This window comes from Odocoileus virginianus, unplaced genomic scaffold (genome assembly GCF_023699985.2).
Source record: "Odocoileus virginianus isolate 20LAN1187 ecotype Illinois unplaced genomic scaffold, Ovbor_1.2 Unplaced_Contig_3, whole genome shotgun sequence".
Classification (NCBI taxonomy): domain Eukaryota; kingdom Metazoa; phylum Chordata; class Mammalia; order Artiodactyla; family Cervidae; genus Odocoileus; species Odocoileus virginianus.
Genome location: NW_027224320.1, coordinates 139,945 through 162,519, shown reverse-complemented (window position 1 = coordinate 162,519; position 22,575 = coordinate 139,945). Strand labels below are relative to the sequence as shown.

Here is a 22,575-nt window from a genome sequence, read left to right as displayed (position 1 = left end):
GAGAAGCCTCTGGCTGGGCGGTGTCTCCACGGAGGGACCCCCACGACCTAGGAGACCTACTGATCACACCACGTGGCCCTGTAGAACCTGGAGATGGCAACCCCTCGCTGCGGTCAGTGAGACGAGCTCATCCCCATGGGAGCCCCTCGAAGACCAGGTGACCGCTGTTTCCTCACTCTCACTGCTGTCTTCACCATCGTCTTCATCACCATCATTTTCACTATTATCTTCATCACTTCTATTTTCTTCATCAGCATCTTCTTCACCATCACTGTCACCACCATCTTCTTCATCACCTTCTTCACCATCGTTTTCATCACCATCTTCTCCACCATTGTCAGAGAATGTTCCCCCAAAGGAAAGCCTGGCTGAGCCCGGCAGTGGGAGGAGGGTGCTCAGAGACCAAGGGCAGGCAGGTCAGTAAGTGGCCACATGGCCGGCAGAGCCGGAGTGCAGGCGGACTGGGGCCAGCCTGAGGCCCACACACCTTCCTAGGAGTGGTGGGGTGTGCTGAGGCGTTAGGAAAGCTGGTGCCCACCCCAGACCCACAGGGCAGACCCAGGGGCGCAGGCTTGAGAGGGAGCGGGTGAGAGCCCAGGGAGGAGGAGGGCTGGGCTGGGGGCTCCAAAGCTGAAGCCCTGCAGAGACTCGCTGCCACCAGGGCTGGGCTGTGCCTGCAGCCCTGTCTGAGGGTGTGACCTTATCTGGAAACAAGATGTCTGGCAGGCAGGGCTGGCAAAGGAATGAAAAGTGAAAGTGAAGTCGTCAGTCGTGTCCAACGCCTTGCGACCCCACTGACTGTAGTCTACAAGGTTCCTCCATCCATGGAATTTTCCAAGCAAGAGTACTGGAGTGGGTTGCCATTTCCTTCTCCAGAGGATCTTCCCGACCCAGGGGTTGAACCCGGGTCTCCAGCACTGCAAGCAGACGATTTTACATCTGAGCCACCAAGCAAAGGAATCTCTGTCTGACAAACACGTGGCTGGGGAGGGACCTTTGAGCCCCACACGCATTCCCGGAAGTGCCTGGCCCGTGACTCACCCGATGGGCTCCCTCCGGGTCATGGTCAGGTTCCGGTTGGGTCTGGCCTGGCTGATGGGGATGGTGGAGCCCTGGAGAAGCAGCAGTGGCGTCACTGGGCGGGCTCTGGCCGCACCCCCCCGCCCCTGGGCAGCTCCTTGCACCCGGGCCCACGACGGGATGGGACTGCCTGTCCCGAGGCCCCAGCAGGCATCAGACGGGATGGCTGAGGTGCTCAGAGCCCCACCTGGATCTTGTCACACCAGCCAGCGAAGTAGCGGAAGGTCTGGATGGACATGCCCACGTGTGTCTTCAGGGCCAGTGTGTAGACTGCGCCCGCGTCCAGGGCCTCAATGGTCGCTAGCTCCTCCTGGTGCTGCTCCATGAGCTCTGCCAGCCTAGGGGGGTGGCGGGGGTGTGGAGGGGGCGCTGGCCTCAGGCTGGCACCGCCTGCCTGCCCTCTTGGGGGTCTGCCCCCCACTCGGTCTCTGACCTCCCATGTCCTCATCTGTGAGATGGGATGGTGTTCCCTTGGCTGGAGGGGTGTGAGGGGCGGCTGTGGGCTCCTGGGAGGTGGGATGCCCCCCATGTGAGGGCCTCACGTTTGGGGGCAGGGTTGGGGGGGCAGGTGGAGACCACCTGTCCAGAGCTGCCCTCAGCCTTGAAGGCAGCTGACCCATCCTTCCGCCCCGGCCACAGCACGGCCCCAGCACCCCCGTCTGCTCCCAGCTTGCTGGCCCCTCCAGGGACCCCCAGGGAGGCAGCCCCCAGCTCCTGTCTGGCTGACTGGCCATGAGCGGGAGCACCCCGAGTCCTCCCCGGGCTTCATCGGGAGGGGGACGTGCCATAAGAGAGTCCTCCCTCGGAGGCCACTGGCTGTGCAGTCTCGAGTCCTTCCTCCCAGAAGCATCCCTGCGCCTTGGGAACAGGGATGGGGGCGGGGCTCACACCTGTACAGGAGGCGGCCCCGGTCCCGCGCGCTGATCTTCCCCCACAGGCTGTTCTCAAAGGCGTCCTTTGCAGCAGCCACGGCCTTGTCCACGTCGCTGACCTGGGCCAGGGACACCTGGCAGAGGACCTGCGGGGGAGCCAAGCCCTGAAGGCCTCTGGGCCCCCTGGGTGGCCCCGCGGGGAAGGCTGGGCGGGGGGGCGGGCCACGCGGCTGGTGGGACGGGCTGTGTTTCCATGTCCCCCGGGGCCTTTGCCGCCCCGAGGCCAAACAGGGTGACAGACCCAGGCTGCCGCTGCAGGCCAGGGGCGACGCAGTGTCCTCCACCGAGAGCAGCAGCTGACCCACACGCTGAGTGGATCCTGGTTGGGAGGGCTGTTTCTTAATACGCCCGCCTGAGCCCCTGGATCCTGTGCCCTGAGAGTGCCCACCTGCCCCGCAGCTCAGGCCTCCACGTGGACGGGCCGGTGGGGGCCGCTGAGGCTGGCGTCTCTGAGCCCACAGCTCAGGCATCCACACGGCCTCCCGCTCAGGGTCCCCAGCGCTGGCCTGGAGGTGGTGACAGCCCCTGACAGGCGCCCCCCGGGGGTCCTTGTCTGGGTCCACGCGGCCCGCCTGTTGCTCTCTTTAAGCCTCTCAGGGCCCATGACCTGCGGCCCAGTCCTCTGCAGGTGCGCGTGTGTGGGAGTGTGTCCACCCCGGGACGTGCGTGTGTGTGTGTGAACGTGACCGTGTGTGCTCTGATGCCTGACGGCCACAGTCAAGGATTCTGAGAGCCTGGGATGCTGAGGGCTTCCTGATGTCGAGGGGGCGGGGGGCTCCTGATTGAGGGGGCGAGGGGGAGGGGAGGGGGCCTCCTGATGCGAGGCAGGGTGTCAGTGGACAGGAGAGGGCCCCGAGGGGTCACAGATGGTGGTGGAGGCGAGGGCCCCAGGCCTTCACTCACACTTCCGTCTGTCGGGTTGATAGTCTCGTAGGTCTTGCCGCCCTCGGCGTCCACAAATGCGCCCCCAATGAACAGCTGGTGGGGCATCCGGAGGGTCAGCTTGTTCACGGCTTTTTCCACCTGGGTGACAAGGATGGCAGGCTGGAGCTACAGGGGCATCCCTGACAGGCAGGGACTGCCACCACCACCCCCCCCCAGAGACACGGGTACTACTTGCCCCCGCAACCCTTCAGCACACAAGCAGAGGCCTGGGGTCTCCTCACAGTTCCAGGCCTGCTGCCCAGGGCCGTCATGCGGGGCAGAGGTGACTTCTGAGACAGAGACGCAGGGCCAGCCTGCCAGCTGGAGCCGCCCAAGCCCCAACCCTTGGGCTCCACACTCAGGAAGTGACAGGGCAACAAACACGGGACGTGACACGGCCCCCACTGCATCGCACACACACAGGGCCACTGGGGGGCTTCTCCTCCAATGTCCACAGCCTAAGGCCAGCCTGGCGTCCGCCCTGGTCACCTGTCCTTCCTTCATCAGCCGTGCTCTAAACTCCCAGCCAGACAAACCATCACAAAGCTCATTCCTATAGGAGCAGTAGCCTAACGAGACACCCCAAGGGTGGTTTATACAGAGTTTCTTTACAAACAGATCTGCGTTACTTCCTCACACTGCACGCACACGAGCTGAATGTACAGGGTCATTTGTTTTCCTTCTTGGAAGCGAAAAGTGCGAAAGTCACTCAGTAGTGTCTGACTCTTATTGTGACCCCATGGACTGTATAGTCCATGGAATTCTCCAGGCCAGAATACTGGAATGGGTAGCCTTTCCCTTCTCCAAGGGATCTTCCCAACCCAGGGATCAAACTCAGGTCTCCCGCATTGCAGGTGGATTCTTTACCAGTTGAGCCACCAGGGAAGCCCTTCTTGGGAAACCATTCCCAATTCCCCTCTCTCTCACTCAGTCTCTCTCTCTCCTGCGTCAACCAAAGCCCTTTAGTGCAGTGACTGGTCGCCCAGGTGACGGAAGAGCTAAGAAACGGTGAGTCAGGCCAGAGGCTGAGCCCAGCAGGAAGCACTGCCATTGCTGGCTCAGGATGAAGGGAGGAGGCGGTGGAACCCGAACGAGGCGCGAGGATCAGCACGGGGTGCAGGACGGGAGCTGGAGGCCACACCAGGAGACTGCCAGCGGAAAAGGGGGCTGCAGAGATGCATTGTGGACGTGTCTCCTCGACATCCTGTTCCCTGCCCTGAATCTTAGACAGCAGCAGCCTCTGTAGAGCCTGTCCCACTGCCTGGCATCTTCAGGCTGCTTGGAGTTACCAAGGGGAGCTTGGTCACCAAAGGGCAGGCTCGTGGAGTCCTGGCCTTCCGGAAGCCCAGGCTTCCCCAGGTGTCCCTGTGGACCCACAGATGTGGGTGCCTGTGGGGTGTGCAGATTCACACGACCCACGCATCCAGGCCTGTCTGCGGGGCTCCTGGGACTCACGTAGTCGATGGGGCCCTCAGTCTCCTTGTCCCCTCGCAGCCTTCTCACTAACAGCTGGATGAAGTCCCCGAAGGTGGTTGCCATGTAGACATCTTCATTTTCCAGTTCCAGGCCTTCACACAGCTCCTTGACTTCCTCCACCAGCCTGGAGGACAGAACGGGGAGAATGGGAGACTGGACGAGGCCTGGGGCCCTGCCCTCCTCTCAGCAGAGCACGTGGCTCCGCTCAGCACCCAGAGCGTGGGTGCTGGTCTAGAATCAGTCTTGAAAGCCCAGCTTGTGGATTCAGAGGCTCTGGGTTCAAGTTCCGGCTCTATCAGTACTAACTCGTGATCAGTTGCTTTGGGAAGGCTTGCGATTGCTTTAAAACTGCTGCATACAGTTTGCTCTTCTTCCCATGATGATGGGGCCTCAGCCCCCTGCCCTGCCCTGTGCATGCCGAGACCTTTTGGGGCGGTGGTCCTCATCTGTCTGCTTGCTGGGCTCCCGCTTGCAGAGCTGTGAGCCACCAGCTACGTGTCCAGGCCCAGAGTGGCTGCTCCGGGGTTGTAACCCCATGGGGGATGGACGCGCCTGCCCACCAGCTGTCCCACGCCGGGTAGGCTCAGGCCTGCACACTCGCATCCTTTCTGGATCTCTGACCTACACAGTGCCCGCTCCTCAGTTTGGGGGTGACTTCCAACCCAGAGACCCCGGGGGCTCCACCCCTGCCCCCCGCCTCACCTGACGACATCCACAGATGCGGCCCCTGACTTGAAGAAGTCCGTGGACTCGTCTACCTCCGGCACGCTGGGGAGGATCCGCTTCCAGGCACCCTGAAGGGCAGGGTGGTGAGAAGAGGCTCCCAGGCCCAGAAGGCAGCCCCTGGTGTGGCCTGGCCCCGGGTTGGCCTGTCCCCTCTGGGCTCAGCTGCACCCTGGGCTGGACGGTCCTGGGGTGACTGCCTCCCTCCCAGCACCCAGACGCAGGCCCTCTCGCCGTTGGGGGGTGGGACCCAGCAGAGGAAGTAGGGCCAGGCGACATCCGGAAGAGAACCATGGCGCGCCTGAGGCCAGGACACATGGATTCAGGATGTGCACGGCCCGCCCCCAGCAGAACACACACCCAGTGCATGCACGCCCCCTCCTCCCACCCCACAACGGCAGCCCTGTTGGCTCCTCACCCGCACGGCCTCTGCGGTGCCCAGCTCCTCCTCTGTCAGCTCCAAGGCACTGCTGTCCGCCCGCCGGAAGAAGTGCGCAGCTGGGATCATCTTCCCGTCCTCCAGCTGGATGTTCTTCACCAGCAGCTGTGACGGGAGGGCCGTCAGTGCCCCTGAGCCGTCCCGCAGCAGGCATGCGCTCACCCCCATTCTCCCCTAGGCAGGCCTGGACGCAGGCAGGGCATGAGGAGACCAGACAGTCGGAGGGTGTGGGCAGCGGTCGGGGGGAACCCGTGTCCTCCACCCCAGCACGCTCTCAGGCTTGAAAACCCATGATGGCTGTATTTGGAGAAGGAAATGGCAGCCCACTCCAGTATTCCTGCCTGGAGAATCCCACGGACAGAGGAGCCTGACGGGCTGCAGTTCACGGGGTCACAGAGACTTGGACACGACTAAGCAACTCACAACAGCAATGGCTGTATTATTCTATAAAATCGATGCCTGCATGTGAGACGGAAGTCATCCCAGCACTGCCTTGAAGGCCAACGGAGAAAACAGCTAGTCATCCAGCACCCAGCCCCCAGCTTGCAGAAACTGCGTGGAGACTGGCCCTGGTCATCAGAGGCTCCCTCTGGGTCGGGGAGCGTGTGTGTTCATGGCAGAGGACGCTCCTGCCAGGTGAGGTGCTCTGTGAAGAGTGCCGCCCCCCGGAACTGGAGCTGGGCTCCCTGCTCACCACCCCCTGCCCCCGACTGCTGCCTCCATGCATGTTCTGGAGCCCCAGCCCAGCCAAGCCCGGCTGGACGCTCCTAAAAGACCCTCATCCCAGGGCCACCACGGCTGCCTCTAGGCCTCGCGATTCCCTTGGGGATATCAGGGAAGATGCGGCCCAAATCCACGTGGCTGGTGCCTTCCTCCTGCAGCTGTACCAGGACCTACGCCCGGGCCCTGTCCTCCACTGCGGCTGGCAGCTAAGCTCGGTCATGGTCAGCAGAGAGGCCCGCCTCTCTGTGACCACTGTCCTCCTCCCGAGCTGCCTCCTTCCATAACCCGAACGCACACGCTCCCGCCTGGATCTGCTGCGGGAACCTGGCCTGAGACAGATGCCCTCGTTCAATGCAGTGCTGCCCACGAAGGGTCACCCATGCCCTGCAACCCGCAGGCAGCCTCGGGCCAGCAGGACGGGCACCCAGAGCGAGCTCTCACTGGTCCAAGCCAAGCTGTTCCCCGCCCTGGCCTGTTCGCACGGCCGCCACCACGCGTTCAGCATCCACAGAGTCCCCTGGAGCTCCCCCAGTGCCCCGAGACCCTGCCTGCCCTCCTGCTTTGCTGCCCCCGGTACCTTAGGGCCCAGGCCACGTGTCCACCACCTGGTGCGGTGAGTGTCATGTGCGTGGATAACAATAGACAGGGGATCTGAATTTCTTTGCTTCAGTTTTCTACTTGGTCAAATGGTAAAATGCTAACACGGATCTCATACAGCTGTGGGGAGAACTCAGTTGCTTTAAACAGAGTGTGGCTTTCAAGCACACATAAATACTTAGCTGCGTAAATCCTCCGTGCCACCCTGAGCTGCAGTTGCTAAAGCGGGTCAGAGCAGCTTATGTGCCCGGCGGGACTTTTATTCAAAGAGAAGGAAACTCTGCACGCTATGTGCGCCTGGACTCTGCTGGGCTGAGACGAGGCCCGGGAACAGGGCTCTCTGGACAAGACCCCCCGACTCTGATGCACCCCAGGGTCCCCAGCTTGGACAGGGCACCTGGTCAGTAAGAGCCCGGGGCAGGTCTTCCTGGGATGGAAAAGTGGCCGACCCAGCAGGTGAGGGTCTTCCCTCTTGGATTCTGTGGTCTCCTTTCCCGGTTTTCTCCAGAATGGCTGGGGGTCTCCCTGCGGGGCCTGAGCCCACAGTACAGACAAGGAGTCACAGCAGCACCCTTACCATCCGGCCGTCGTTCCCGAAGAGGACGAGGCCTGCTTTGGTGACCACCCCCGGCCGGTGGGCGCCCGGGATGGGCAGGTCCTCTCCCTCAGGCTCCAGGCCCGCGGTGCTCAGCGTCGAGTTGAAAAACGTAAGCTTCTGTTGGGGACCGGAAACCGGAAGGTGGAGATGAGAGGGGGGCCCCCGTGGCCCACCAGGAGGGGCTGAGCTGACGGGGGATGACGGGCTGTGACAGCCCAGGTATCAGTGCCCGGAGCACAGATGAGACTTGGGCAGGCGGGAGGCCCCAGAGGGGGCCCCTCCCACCTCCCATGGGACTGTGACCTCCGACCCCCCGGTCAGACACCTGCAGAGAGTGTGCTCAGCCGGTACTGAGGGAGCGCCTGCCTGGGGACGCGCCACGCCCTGGCCGCGGTGCAAAGGGGGCTGGTGGTGGCAAGGCCAGAGACCCCAGATGGTCTGGGAAGCCCGCCCATGAGCAGGGGTTCAGACGGTCAGGGAAGTTCGTGGAGGACAGGGCTGTCCTCGAAAGGGCCTGGCTGAAGCCCCTCTGCCCCCAGGGCGAGGGCGAGTCAGGGATGGACTGGAGTCTCTGAGGGCCACGCAGTTCAGTTCAGTTCAGTTCAGTCACTCAGTCGTGTCCAACTCTTTGCAACCCCATGGACTGCAGCATGCCAGGCTTCCCTGTCCATCAACCAACTCCTGGAGCTTGCTCAAACTCATGTCCATCGAGTCAGTGATGCCATCCAACCATCTCATCCTCTGTCGTCCCCTTCTCTTCCCACCTTCAATCTTTCCCAGCATCAGGGTCTTTTCCAATGAGTCAGCTCTTCGCATCAGGTGGCCAAAGTATTGGAGTTTCAGCTTCAGCATCAGTCCTTCCAATGAATATTCAGGGCTGATCTCCTTTAGGATGGACTGGTTGGATCTCCTTGCAGTCCAAGGGACTCTCAAGAGTCTTCTCCAACACCACAGTTCAAAGGTATCAATTCTTCAGTGCTCAGCTTTCTTTATAGTCCAACTCTCACATCCACACATGACTACTAGAAAAACCATAGCTTTGACTAAACAGACCTTTGTTGGCAAAGTAAGGTCTCTGCTTTTTAATATGTTGTCTAAACAGAGAGTGGCCTTGGAAAGCACGGAGCAGACAGGACAGCTCAGTCACACAGCAGAGCTTGATTTAGCTTCTTTTGCAAGACAAGCAAAACCAAGTTGGCCTCAATCACTCCCTGCTTGTGTCTCTGGAAATCATAAGCAAAGTTTAAACTGTTCTTCGAAATTGAAATGAATGACCTTTAGCCAAATCCCTATCATTTAAGAAAACTCTTGTGACAGCCAGTCACTGCCTCCTCACCGTGTAACCTGCTTCATGTCAGCAGACCGTGCATGGTCTGGGGCCTCTCGGCTCTGAACCATCTTTTCTGTGAGTGCTCAGCACACAGGTACTAAGTACCACATTGGTGATTCACTGTTTTCACTTCTGCTGTTTCAGAACTTTTAATCACCAGGGGGTGAAGGCCTGACCCCAGAGCTGCTGCCTGGCCCGGAGGCCTTGTGTGTGTGGACCCCACCCCTCCAGGGCCCAGGGGGCGGGGGCTGGGGCCCGCCCGTGCCTGGCGACCATGTGGCCCGCACCTTCCCGCAGTTTTAGCGGCAGGGGGCCCCGGAGCACGGCCGTCCTGGCCGCAGGGACACACCTGCCCGCAGGCCTCCGTCCAGGCGCCCGGCACCTTGTCGTTCCCACGGATCCAATTATGGATGGCCTCTGCCGGCTGGTCCCAGTCGATCTGCGGGGCAGGGTGTGTGTGCTCAGCGGGCCCTCCCTGCACCCCGAACCCTGGGGCCCCACCCCCAGCCTCCCCTCCTCCCCGTGGACACTCCTGTCACTGGGTGGAGCCCTGGGGATGGGCCAAGGAGCCCGGCTTCCTCTGAGTCCCAGAGCTGGGCCGGCCTCCACTCGGGGCCCCGGCTCTGGGTGCGCGGGGACCCTTGGTCTCTGACAGGATGTGAAGTGCAGCATGGTTTGTGGGAAGATGACGCTCTGTCGGGTCACCAGGGCCCGACACACAGGGCTCACCAGGTCCCTTAACCCCGGTCAGGGACCCAGCCCTGTGACCCCCTGGGCTCCCCAACCGGGGCAGCCCCCAGGAGTCCAACGCCCCCCCGCCAGCCCATCTCCCTGGGGCCCCCGCCCTCCCTAGAGAGGAACCAGGGAGAGTTCAGATGCCCGGTCTGTTGGCGCTCACCCTGGCAGTCTCCTTCCTCTGAATCCCCTCATAGGTGGCGCCCTCCTCGGGCTGAGGCAGTCTGGGGGCTTTGCCCTCGGAGATCAGCTTCACAGCCTGAACCTGGGAGGCGGGGGGTGGGGGTGTTCGAGGCATCAGGACCCTCCCCTCGGCCCCGGGCTCATGGTCCGAACTGTGGGATTGCATAGACCCACCCAGCACCACGCCCGGCTCAGGACAGGCACCTCGGGATCTGCTTTGGGAGCAGGTGGATCCACGGCTGAAAGCGGGGCACAGGAGGAGGCCCGGGGGGTGGCCCCTGCTGAGCCATGGAGACGCCCCGGCTGGCCCCTGTCCCGCCACCTGCCCTGCTGGACGCGCTGCTCTTTGGGGCTGCACAACAGCTCTGACATCAACCCCTTGGGTCTGCCCTCTGCCTCCAGATCCTGGGAGCATCCTCGGACTTTCCATTCATGAATTCTTGGGGAAAGAGGGTTTCTTGTCCTCTGGAATCAGGAGGTGTGGCCCTTGAGCCACCAGGGACAACTCCTCCTCCTGACAAAGGGGGGCCAATGTGAGGAGGAAGCTAATTAAACAGGCGAGTAGGGTCAGGGTGAAGGGACAGGCCCGAGCCTCCGGGTCCTGCCAGGCTTGAAGAGGTCCCTGTCGAGTCTCCTCTCGGAGAGGAGTCCAAAATGTGCCTTTTTGGCCAAGGTTTGTTGAGTTGTTCCAACAGCTGTAAGCGAGTCCTGTCTAATAGAACAGTGTCGTTGTTCAATCACTCAGCTGTGTCTGACTCTTTGCGACCCCGTGGACTGCAGCACACCAGGCCTCCCTGTCCTTCACTATCTCCCAGAGTTTGCTCAAATTCATGTCCATTGAGTCAGTGATGCCATCCAACCATCTCATCCTCTGTTGTCCCCTTCTCTTCCCACCTTCAATCTTTCCCAGCATCAGGGTCTTTTCCAATGAGTCAGCTCTTGGCATCAGGTGGCCAAAGGATTGAAGCTTCAGCATCAGTCTTTCCAATGAATATTCAGGACTGATCTCCTTTAGGATGGACTGGCTGGATCTCCTTGCAGTCCAAGGGACTCTCAAGCATCTTCTCCAGCATCTCAGTTCGAGAGCATCCATTACCTGTTCTAAGCCCGCCTCTGTGAAGCCTTGAAATGAGAGTCCCTCCCGCCTGCAGACCCCAGCCAGCTCAGGGCAGTAGCTGGCACCAGGAGCCCTGGGGTACGTGCGCAGCCCTGCCTTACCATGCCTTTGACGCCTTCGGGGAAGAGGAAGCGGTTGTACAGGGAGCTGACGGTGTCATCCGGGAGGACGTCACACTCCTTCTGAAGCAGCAGGTCCCCGGTGTCCAGACCATCGTCTGCCCAGAAGATGGTAAACCCCCCTTTCTTGTCTCCATGGATGAGGGTCCTGGGGCAGAAGAGTGACACCTGAGTCCAGAAGGAAGGGCTGAGGAAAAGGGGGCCCAGGGGCCTCCCCACCTCCCCAGGGAAGGATGAAAGAGGGAAAACGGTGTTTACTGATGCAACCGCGTGCCAGGTACCATGCTATAGAAGCCCTAATGCCCTTGTAACTTAATCCTCCTTGCCGTGTAACATCCTCGCACGCCCCTCCTACAGATGAGGAGACTGAGGCCCAGCGAAGCGAGGAGATGTGCCTTGAGGTCAGGAGGCTGCGTCCCAACTGGTCTGGCTACAAGCCTGCCCTCTCTTCCGGCTCAGATGCCTGCCTCCCTGATGGCGCCTCCGATGGCTCCACCCTGCAGACTCTCGCCCTCTCATCTGGAGCTGTCTGCTCCTGGTGTCTCTAGTCTGTCCTTCTCTCTGGCCAGGTGGGGAGGGGCAGGGTGGGCAGCCTCTGGCAGCGCTGACCCCTCGGGGGCCCTGACGCGCAGCCGCGGACCCTGGGCAGCCGGCCTGTCTCACCAGTTGATGGCGGAGGCGCCGCGGTGGCGCGGCAGCAGGCTCGGGTGGTAGATGATGGAGCCATGCCGGGGGGCGCTGATGACCTCCATGGGGATGAACTGGCTGCAGAAGGGCAGCACGTTCAGCTCGGCTCCCAGGGCCCGGTACTGCGCCACCACGTCGGGCAGGGCCCGCCCCTGGGCCCGCCAGCGGGGGAACTTGAACACCGGCACGCCGTCCTGCTCAGCCTTCAGGCCTGCGGATGCGGGTGAGAGTCCACCCCCAGCCTCTGAGCCCCCGCCTGCTTGTGGGGCGGGGGGGGCTCCTGCACCCCTCTCTAGGTCTGTCCCTCCCAACAGCCCAGCCGCCTAGCCAGGCTCTGCAGGGCAGCACGGAGCGATGGCCCCAGCCAGGGCCAGCCTCAGGGACACCTTTGCCTGGACTGACCCTGCTGACCGCCAGGACCTCTGAGCACCTCCATCTCCCAGATGCCTGCATGGCCCCTGACCTGTTCACCTACAGGCCCCACGAGTGGGTCTCCCTGCCCCCTGGCTCTGATGCGTGTCCCCCACGTCTCCAGGTTTGAGTATGCAGCACCCCCCGCCGCGTCTGCCCTGCCGCACCCCTGCCCCCTGCGGGCACGATGCCCTGGGCCCTCTCCTCGGCCTGCACCCGTCAGCGCTCCCCAGCAGGTCTGGGGACAGGTGTGACAGCTCCGTCACACACGGCCGCTGCGTGGCCCTAGTGACCACTCGGCCTTGCCCTGTGTGCAGGGAGGCGGGTTGGCGTGAGCAGACTAGACCTTGACCCTCTGAGGCCAGGTCGAGGAGCAGCCCCGGGCAGGGGTCACTGTCACAGGCTGCACTGGGCCAGGCGCAGAGTGGTGGTGCCCTGGCCTGCAGCGCTCCATTGTGGGAGCCCCCTCTTCCTACAGAATCGGGCCCCGCATTTTGAAACATTCAGGCCTGAGGAGGACACGGGGCTGGCCTGAAGGCCCGGCCCTCGAGCTGAGGCCCCAGCTCAGCAGTGATTCTCACACAGTGTTCCTCCTGGAGAAGGGGTGCCTCCCCGGGAGCCTGTCAGAGGTGCAGACTCCCAGGCCCCGCCCCATCCTGGGGGCAGAAACTCTGGGGCTGCGGGTGGGTCGGGGGCCTCTGCTCAACAGGTGCCCCCACCAGAGATGGGGCGCAGGGCACGCTCATGTCCAAGAACCTGACTGTGGTGATTCCCGCCCGGCAGCCCCTTCAGAGCCTGGGTGAGGGGAGAGGGGAGCCGGGGTGCTCAGGCTGTGGGGTCCTGGGTGCAGGCTGGCCTTCTCCACCACCCATCCCTGTGATCCGCTTTGTTCCAGAAAAGCCCGGCGGTCAGTGGGCCCTGAGCAGGACCCAGGGAGGACCATGTGTGGTCACTTCAGGCCGGGGAAGCCCACACAAGACCCGCAGGCCCCGCTGCCACCACCGCCCACCAGGCCCCACTCACCAAGGGGGTCCGCCTTCCCGTCCTTGTCGGGCACAGTGAACACGCCCACCACTTGGTGGCCCTCCTCCCGCAGGTGGCAGTAGACCTCCTGGCCGAACAGGCTCTGTCCGATCACTGCGATCTTCATGGCAGCGGGCTGGGCGGGAGGACCTGGGCAAGGGACACAGCATCCCACAGGGCTCGCTGGCCCAGGGGGCAGCCCACCTCTTCCACCCCAACCCCTGGGCCCAGCTCTGGGCACCCAGGACAGCCAGCCACTGCGGGGAGGGGTCCACCTGGGGGACAGAAGGAGGGGCCACAGGGGTAAGTGGCGTGCTGTCACAGACCCTGGACCCCCCCACCCGACCCCCGGAGCCCCCAGCCCAGCACCCAGCGCTGTGTGTGGTGTCCTCCCGGGTCATCTGAGTGCATCTCTGCAACTAACCAACCCTGCCACCTCAGTTAAGTCACATCAGCTTCTGTCTCCTCATTTGCTGATGAGGAAGCAGCTCCTCAAAGGCTTCCAGCCACAGGCCGGGGCTGGGGGCTTGGGGCCTGTCTACTCCATGGTGCCTTTGGATGAACCCAAGTTCTTAAACTGAACATAGTACCCTGCACCAAAGTCTCCCTTTATGCTGAATGGGCTTTGTATTCTGTTTAAGAAATCTTTGCCTCCTCCAAGTTCCTGCACACCTTCTTTTCACCTTCCGGTTGTTTGACAGAGGAGCAAAGGCAGTCTCCTCTACAAATGTTGCTGGAACTGCTAGACACCCACACGCAAAAGATGAGCCCAGATACACATCAAAGTCTTCACAAAAAGTAACTGGCAATGCACCACAGATGTGAATGTAAAATGCAGATGCTCCCCAGGCACCCTGCCCAGTGGCCAGGCCCTGCCCAAGGCCCCTGTTCTGAGCTGCGGTCGGAAGGCCCTTGAGCTGGGCAGTCAGCCACAGGCGTCGGTCCCCAGCTGCCCTTTGCTGGCCCAGTGCCACTTCCGTGCCTGCAGTCATTCCAGCTGGGCACCTGGTGGTCCACACACTCGTGACCCCTCAGCCTGCAGGGTCATGCTCCATCCGTGGCCCTTCCCACGGTCCTGGGTCGGGGGATGGGCCACCGCGTAGCTGCCCTGGGTTCAAGATTTCCTTGTCTCCTAAAAGGACAGGGGCATCTCCCAGCGCCATCGGGAAGCTTCACAGAGGGGAGATTCGCAGAGGGTCTGTGGCCAGCGTCAGGCACAGGCCCCTGATTTTCAGAATTGGCCTCAGCCGCTGAGGGCTGTTATTATACCCCCCCCCCTCAATTTTAGCCCAAGAAACTAAGATCCAGGGCTTAAGAAAGTGGCCCGATTTCTGGAAAATTGAGGGTGCGGGAGAACTGGGGTACCTGGCGGGGGATGCCTGCCTCCCCCAGGCAGCTGGCAGGTGAGGGTCCTGACAGACCCCTGGAGGGCACGGGCTGTGAGCAGCTTGGGTAATGCAATCCCCAGACTAGGAAGGGGGCTACCCCTACCCCCTGCTAGGGTCTGGGGTCCCGCTCCTCCCAGCGGGAAGGACCGCGACAGGTGGGCTGGAGCTGTCCAATCACGAGAGGTCCTCGCGCCCGGCCCCCCGCTCTGGCCAATCAGGGAGGACCATCCCCAGTCCTGAAAATGGGGTGAGGGCCTTAGGAGGAGGAAGGACCCTCTCCCCTCCAGCCTCTGTTCTCTCTCCTGAAAGCGGGACTGATGATGCCCAGCGCCCACGGTGCGGCTTCGGGAAGCGCCTTTTCCCCTCCTGCGTCCCTCCCGCGCGATCCCCCGGCCGCCCGGCCCCTCACCGCGGTCCTGCGGTCAGAGGATCCCCAGCCAGGCCGGGAGCCTCTGCCGGCCCCAGTGGAATCCCCGCTCGCGTCCCCACCGCGGGCCCAGAGCCTGGAGCCCCAGAGCGCGAGCAGGGTCAGCCTCCCTGCCTGCCTCCCGGGGACTCACCACGCAAGGAGGAGCGCAAGCCTGACTGTCCAGAGGGACCTCTGAGTCAGGTCCGGGCAGGGGACGGCGCTGGCGCTGACTCGGCCTGGGCGGCGGAGAGGTGGGGCTGGTCCCCGCCAGTCCCGGAGCCCCGGCCAAGGCCAAAACCCCAGAAGGGAGGGGCGCGGGGCTGGCGGAAAATCACGCCAAGGGGCAGGGAGGACCCTCCCAGGAGTCGCAGGCTGTGAGAAGGGCCTGCTGCGGTGGATCTCGGCAGGGCTGACTTGACCCCAGGACAGTGGCCCCCAGAGGCAGTAACTTCACTCACTGGCCCGGGAACTTCCCACTTTGTGGTCATGTCTTTCTGCGGAGGCCCCGACTTCAAGGTCACATTCTAAGGGAAGCTTTCCCCAACCACATACCCACTAAGACAGGCCCCACCCTCACCCCCTGAACACGGAGAGCTTCAGGGTGCTTCTTCACCCTCTCAGCCACAGGTTTATCACAGGCTCAGCGGTCACCTGGCCGACTGTCTCTCCCGCTGCGCGGTCTGCAGGGATCCCAGCACCCAGGGCCTGGTGTTCTGTATTCTCGTTCAGTTGCTAAGTCCTGTCTGACTCTTGGCCACCTCATGGACTGCAGTCCACCAGGCTGCTCTGTCCGTGGGATTTTAAGGGCAAGAACACTGAGTCTCCTGCATTGGCAGGCAGATTCTTTACCACTGAGCCACCTGGGAAGGCCCTTGTGTTTAACAGGTGCTCAATAAAATTTGTGGAATACATGGCTGAACGTGAGGACCCTCAGGGAAGGTCTCCTGCGGTCCCAGCCCCTCTCCCTTCCTACATTCATAGCACAGTTGTTGTTCAGTCACTCAGCCATATCTGACTCTTTGCAACCCCATGGACTGCAGCACACCAGGCTCCTATCCTTCATCTCCCGGAGTTTGCTCAAATTCATGTCCATTGAGTCGATGATGCCATCCAACCATCTCATTCTCAGTCGCCCCTTCTCCTACCTTCAATATTTCCCAGCATCAGAGTCTTTTCCAATGAGTCGGCTCTTGGCATCAGGTGGCCCAAAGTATTGGAGCTTCAGATTCACCATCAGTTGTTCCAATGAATATTCAGGGTTGATTTCCTTTAGGATGGACTGGTTCGATCTCCTTGCAGTCCAGGGTATTCTCAAGAGTCTCCTCCAGCCCCGCAGTTTGGAAACATCAGCTCCTTGGTGCCCAGCCTTCCTGGGGCTCCCCTGGTGGCTCAGACAGTAAAGAATCCACCTGCAATGCAGGAGACCTGGGTTCAATCCCTGGGTTGGGAAGATCCCCTGGAGAAGGGAACGGCTACCCACTCCAGTATTCTGGCCTGGAGAATCCCATGGACAGAGGAGCCTGGTGGGCTACAGTCCAGGGGGGTCACAAAGAGTCAGATACACTACGCAGCTTTCAGTCTCAGCCTTCTTTATGGTCCAACTCCCACATCCATACACGACCACTGGAAAAACCATAGCTTTGACTAGACAGACCTTAGTTGGCAAAGTAATGTCTCTGCTGCTTTAACGCTTTCTAGGTTTGCCATAGCTTTCCTTCCAAGGAGCAAGCAACTTTTAATTTCATGGCTGTAGTCATTGTCTGCAATGATTTTGGAGCACAAAGTAAAATCTGTCGTTGTTTCCCCTTTTTTCCCATCTGTTTGCCATGAAGTGATGGGACCAGATGCCACGATCTTAGCTTTTTTTAATGTTAGCGCAGATCACACCCTGATGTACTTTTCCACAGGCTTGTTTGTCTCTCTTCACAAGAGCAAGACCCCTGAGGTGGAGACGGGGCCCCAGTCAGCTGTGTACCCCAGAAGCCTGAGCAGGGCCTGCATCCAAGAGGGGTGAGTGGAGATGCACGGTCCTCAGCCTGCAGCGGCCGGGGCTGGAGGGGGAGGGCTGGGGGGTGCAGATAGTACAGTGAGGGTTTGCTCGGCCCTCGTTGTGGGTGAGGGGCAGGCCGGGGGCAGCTTAGAGGGAGTCTGGCTCAAGCCAGGTGGACGGGTGACCCGATGGAGGCTCTTTCTGTTATGTAAGGATGACTCAGCTGTCCTCGAGGGATTTGGGAGCCAGTGCTGTGTGTGCGTTGGGGGAAAACATTAACTCGTCAGGTGTGTGTTCTCGGACCACGGCCGCGTGACCCGCTTCCCTCCAGCTCCAGGCCACTGCTCCCTCTGGCCGGGTCCTAAGGGCTCCTGTTCAGGGCCCCACTGCCTCTCCCCTCCCCGCCCTGCTTCTGCCCACCTTGGGAGTTACTCACAGTGGCACCTGATGCTGGCCCCCAGTGGGAACCGAGAATTCAGGATGGCTTCCTGCGATATTCCCCTTGGGATGGGCAATGTATGATTTTACATGTTGCCTCATTCAGGCTGAGAACACGATGCCACAGGCTGGATGGCTTATAACAACATCCACTCATTGCCGGGGGCCTGGAGGTTTGTGATCAGGGTGCCAGCCCGGTCCAGTGAGGGCCGTTTTCTGCGTCCTCACATGGCAGAGGCAGTGAGAGGGCTCTGGGGTCTTTGTATGAGGGCTCTGATCCCACTCTGAGGGCTCCACCCTATGACCTGGCCACCCCCTGAAGGCCCCCCCACCCCCCGTATATCATCACCTTTATGGTTAGGAGTCAACATATGAACTGGGGGAGGGGGGCACAGCTGTAGCAGAGAGAGGTGGCGTCGGGGGGAGCCTTCATACAGCTCCAGGCTTGAACCAGGGTCCGCCCAGCGGCCCGGAAATGCACTCGGGTGTTTCTGGGAGTGGGCCGAGGTGCGCCGAGCGCACAGATGTTCTCCTGCGAACGCCTCTCGGGGGGGCCTCTTGACCCCTCTGGAGAGTCAGATCCCGGGTCTGGGGCAGGGCCGGGCCGGCAGGTGCATCCCCCACCCCGGGGCTCATCACAGGGAAGAAGTGAGACCTGGGGGGTGGGGCACAGTGTCCCTCCTGGAGGTGTTCTCAGTCCAGTGAGGGGGGCAGAAACCGAAAGCTGGGGGCGGTCGGGAGAGGGGCCCGGGGCCCTTGGGACCTTCAGGGGGAGCAAGGCCTGGCAGGACTGGGGGAGTTCAGTCAGAGAAAGCCTCCAGATGGAGAGAGAAGTCAGAGCGTAGGTGGCGGGCGTGGGCAGGGCGTGTGTGTGTGGGGGGGATGAATGGGAGTGCCTGGGGGGGGTGGGATGTGTGGGTGGCATGTGGGTGGGCGGGGCGGGGCGTGGGGGAGTGTGCGGGGCAAGTGTTGGGGGGGCACAGACGTGAGGTGGTCTCTAGGAAGCGTGAGGAAGCAGGACTCGCCCATGGGGGCTGCCTGATCCCTGAGAAGCTGCACACAAGGGGAGTCTATGTTTCCCCCTGAGGTCCAGTGGTAACTGGAAGAGCCATTTCATAGGCATTTGGGCAACTGACATCGGGTGGCTAACTTCTTATTTTGCCAAGTAAGAACATCTGAAAAATAATCAATTTCCCAGAATACTATTCAGGTTTAAACAGGAAGGAAGACCCGACATGCCACATGGAGGAAACTTGAAGACACTACATGCAGTGCAACAAGTCGGTCATGGAAGGGCAAGCAGGGCATGATTTCACTTACATGAGGCCCCAGGAGCACTCAGATTCATAGTGACAGAAAATTGGACGGTGGGGGCCAGGGCTGGGGGAGCTGAGTGGGAGCTGGTGTTTAATGGGGACGAAGTGACTGCTTTACAAAGTGAAGTGTTAATCGGGTTGGATGGTGGTCATGACTGCACAACAATGTGAATACGCTTAATGCCACTGACCTGGACACTTAAAAGTGGTTAAGACGGTGCATTTTGTTATTTGACCAGGATTAATTTTTTTTCAAAGGGCTTCCCTGGTGGCACAGCACAGAGTCTGCCTGCAATGCAGGAGACCCGGATTCCACCCCTGGGTCTGAAAGATCCCCTGGAGAAGGGAATGGCTGCCCACTCCAGGATCCTCGCCTGGAGAATCCGGCCACTCTCCTCACATGCTCCATCTCCCTCTGGGTGACCGTAGGTCAGGGCCAAGAGGCTGGTGGATGCGGTCTTTCCAGGTCTGACTCCAGAGCAGCGAGGAAGGAGGAGGGTGGGGAGCCCAGCAGGTGAGCTGGTCCAGGCCCGTCAGCAGAGGGCCCAGCGGGCACAGTGGGGAAAGCCGAAGGGCAGCCGCAGGCATGAGGGCCCCAGGGGAGCTCAGAGTGCAGACGGCACTCGGTGAGGCCCCGGCGGGGGCGGCAGACAGGGAGACGCCGCGCGCAGGCCAGATGGACCAGGGAGGCCCAGGTCACCGCCGACAGGGCCGGCGCTCGTGGTTCTTCCTGTCCCGACCGGCGGTGTCAGCCACACATGCGCGCGCGCGCTCAGTCACTCAGTGGGGTCCAGCTCTTTCTGACCCCGTGGACTGTAGGCTCCGCTGGTCAGTCAGACAGCGGCTGCCTGGGGTGGGGCGCACTGGCTGGAAGGGCACTGGGGGGCTTTCCTAGAATGACAGAAGCATCCTAAGCTCTCTGGAGTGGTGGCCACATGGGCTGTTCAGTTGTCAAACTTCATCAAACTAGCTGCAGAAGATCTGTATAGAAGTCACACAAAGGCCACAGGTTCATCACAAAGTAATATTGCTCAGCACAAACTGCGAAACAATCAGAAGATGGGTAAAGGAAGAGTTAAAAATCGTCCCCACCAGAGCCCTTCTGGCCCTCCTTGACCCTGGCCCTAACCGTCCCAGACTTTGAGCCACAGGAGGCCCCAGGACTGGCTCCTCTTCCCGGAGTCCAGGGCAAACCTCAGCGTTGCCCGCCCCTCCCCTTCCAGCAGGACGTGTGTGCGCAGCGCCCGACACTAGATCGCCTGCACTGCAGGACCCGCCCCTGAGGTGCAGATTTTGTTTTTGCAAAACACAGTGGATACACCCAGGGCCAGAGGTGTTTCTGCATCTCAAGAGACCCTCCGCCCCCACCTCCGGCCCACCTCAGGGTGCTGAGAGGTCTGGACCCCTCTCAGACATTGCTGGAGCGGCTGGAGCCTGTGACCCCACTCCTGGGTCAGCTGAGAAGCTCACCTGACTCGGGTGCAGAGACCTCCCCCCCACACCCCTCAAAATAGGCACACAGCCCCCCTCCATACCTGGGCTCCTGGGATGCTGAAAGGGCCCTACAGCTACATAGGGACAAGTGGGGGGCCCTCTGACTCGGCTGTAAGGTCTGTGGACCACATGCCGGCCGTGGCCGGCGGATGCCCCCCTCCAACTCCGCACCCAGAACCAGGACAGTGGGGCGCGGGCCGCGGGCACCTGTCAGGACAAACTGCAGAGCCGATCACGGGCCAGCAGGGGGCGCAGAGGAGCAGGCCTCGCAAGCGCACACGCTTATCCTCTGGATTCTGAACTTTGTAAACCTATAATCTCCTCCAAAACCTTAATTAATTAAAGGGGGAGAGGGCACACGGAGCACCGGGGCTCCGCCGTGCGCCACCCACCGCACCCCGGCGCTCCTCCCCCAGCGCCAAAAACCCAGCCTGGAGTCCCACTTGGGGCTGAGACTCACACGGGACTTGGCCGAGCCGCCCTGGGCTCATCTGAATGCAGGAGAGTCCTGCTGCCCTGGCCAGTCCTCCCCTGCCGCCCTCCCAGAGAGGCTGAGGACAGCCTGCTTGTCCTGCTGCAAAAACAATGGGGCCCGAAACCTGGGGCGGCTGGGGGAGGGGCCCAGCCCCCGACACCTGCCACAGCCCGCCCCCGTCCCAGAGCCCAGGGCTCCTCCAAGGGCCGCCTGCTCTGGGCCTGAGGGACTGGGGGCTGCCCACTCCTCCGGCCACTGCGATGACCCCTCACACACATCGGAGCCCAGCCCCACCCCCTAGCCCCCCGCCCCCTGCTCCCCGCCATCCTGTCTGCCTGCACACCATGTGGCCGAGGTTCTGGGCCTGCAGCCAAAGTCATTTTGCCCTGATTTCAAAAGCGCTGTCTCCCAGGACATGCGCCTTCCTGCCTGGGAGCTCCAGAGTCTAAGCCACAGGGGAAAGGCCTTTGTGGGTCCTGGAAAGACTCCATCCCCAGGGCCCTCAGTGGCTGGGACCCTTGGGTCTGTGAGGCGCCGCCTCCCGCCCTGATGAGCTCCGCAGGCCGGCTGCTCCCTTCTCCCTTTTGCACGAGCGCCAGCATGGGTGGACCTCACAGGCGTAGTCAGCCTCTGGTGGTGCTAGTGGTAAAGAATCCGCCTGCCACTGCAGGAGACTCAAGAGACACTGGTTTGATTCCTGGGTGGGGAAGATCCCCTGGAGAAGGAAATAGCAACCCACTCCAGTATTCTTGCCTGGAGGACCCCACGGACAGAGGAGCCTGACAGGCTACAGTCCAGGGGCTCGCCAAGAGTCGGGCAAGACTGAACACGCACATACAGGCAGAGTCTTGAATTCTCACGCATGAGGACAGCTGTGGAGTCCATTAAATAAAATACAGAACCAAGCAGAACTGATCTACACAGCAGATATTGGAGTGGACGTTTAGGTCAGTTCCCTGGGAGCAGGCACCTGGATGGGGGTTGTGTCTGGATCTTGGTGCCCTCACACCAATGTCCATCATGTAACTGTCCACGTACGTGTAGAACTTCATCTCCCTGTCACATGAGATTTGTGCATTCTGCCAACCACAGTCACTCCTGCTCCCTTCGTCCTTGGCAGAAGCCCGTGACCAGCTCTGGCCTGTGAACAGAAGCCGTGGTCAGTCCCCCTGCTGGCCAGCAACGAGACGCTGCTAATACCCTGCCTCCGGGTGCTGCAGCTCCCTCAGCTGCGCCGTGGGCACGGTGGTGCTACCAGGCCGGACGACTGCCAAGGATATCCAATAAGGACTTCCCTGCTGGTGCAGTGCATAAGAATCTGCCTGCAAGTGCAGGGACCTTGGTCCAATGTCTGGTCTGGGAAGATCCCACGTGCCGTGGGGCAGCTAAGCCTGTGCGCTACAACGACTGCGCCCCACCTCTAGAGCCCGTGCTTCGTGACAAGAGAGCCGCACTTGCCGCAGCTACAGAAAGCCTGCGTGCAGTGGCGGAGACCCAGAACAACCAAGAAATAAAATATTTTTTAAAAAGAATATCAAATAAGGTAATGTGTATGAAGTGTAGTAAATTTTTTAAAAAAGCTCTAGAAAGACCTCAAAATGTGTCCCCAAACCTCCAAAATGGTCTTGAGGTTTCCAAATGGTGTGGGTTATTTCTCCTCATTTTCTGGAAAAGTTGAGTATGGGGGCATAGCTCCAGAACTTGCATCCCTGTGGGGTAAGGCAGATCTGCGTAACCAGCCTCACTGCTTGTGGGGGATGGGGGCATCTGTTTCCAGCATCAGACCTGCTAGGTCGAAGGGAGCAGGAGGTAGTTGGAGATGAGCAACTTTGGAATTCGGCAAGCAAGCAAAAATTGTACATTTTAGGTGGATTTGTAGTGTGAACCAGGTGGCTTTGTAGTGTGAATCAGGTGGATTCGGTGTGAATCAGGTGGATTTGTAGTGTGAACCAGTGACGGAGGCATACC

At 61.0% G+C, this 22,575-nt stretch overlaps 1 protein-coding gene and 1 long non-coding RNA gene across 3 annotated transcripts in view; one reads left to right on the top strand and one right to left on the bottom strand.

The window, feature by feature from the left end:
* Positions 1-15,150, bottom strand: part of ALDH1L1 (aldehyde dehydrogenase 1 family member L1) — a 22,356-nt gene extending 7,206 nt beyond the window's left edge. The window contains exons 1-14 of one of the 2 annotated variants that reach the window (XM_020881415.2): positions 15,046-15,150; positions 13,098-13,247; positions 11,640-11,874; positions 10,959-11,124; positions 9,721-9,822; positions 9,172-9,261; positions 7,472-7,609; positions 5,554-5,679; positions 5,115-5,206; positions 4,392-4,536; positions 2,916-3,035; positions 1,971-2,098; positions 1,268-1,418; positions 1,042-1,112 (exon numbers count right to left, since the gene is read on the bottom strand). In XM_020881415.2, coding sequence (XP_020737074.2) covers positions 1,042-1,112; positions 1,268-1,418; positions 1,971-2,098; positions 2,916-3,035; positions 4,392-4,536; positions 5,115-5,206; positions 5,554-5,679; positions 7,472-7,609; positions 9,172-9,261; positions 9,721-9,822; positions 10,959-11,124; positions 11,640-11,874; positions 13,098-13,224 — 1,691 coding nt within the window. In that variant the 5' untranslated portion in view covers positions 13,225-13,247; positions 15,046-15,150. Of the gene's footprint in view, positions 1-1,041; positions 1,113-1,267; positions 1,419-1,970; positions 2,099-2,915; positions 3,036-4,391; positions 4,537-5,114; positions 5,207-5,553; positions 5,680-7,471; positions 7,610-9,171; positions 9,262-9,720; positions 9,823-10,958; positions 11,125-11,639; positions 11,875-13,097; positions 13,248-14,894; positions 14,980-15,045 lie in introns of those variants that run through there. The other variant, XM_070463528.1, reaches the window with a different exon arrangement.
* Positions 14,696-22,575, top strand: part of LOC139033810 (uncharacterized) — a 21,971-nt gene continuing 14,091 nt past the window's right edge. The window contains exons 1-2 of the long non-coding RNA XR_011486285.1: positions 14,696-14,821; positions 16,802-16,904. This is a non-coding gene — a long non-coding RNA (uncharacterized lncRNA). The remainder of the gene's footprint in view (positions 14,822-16,801; positions 16,905-22,575) is intronic.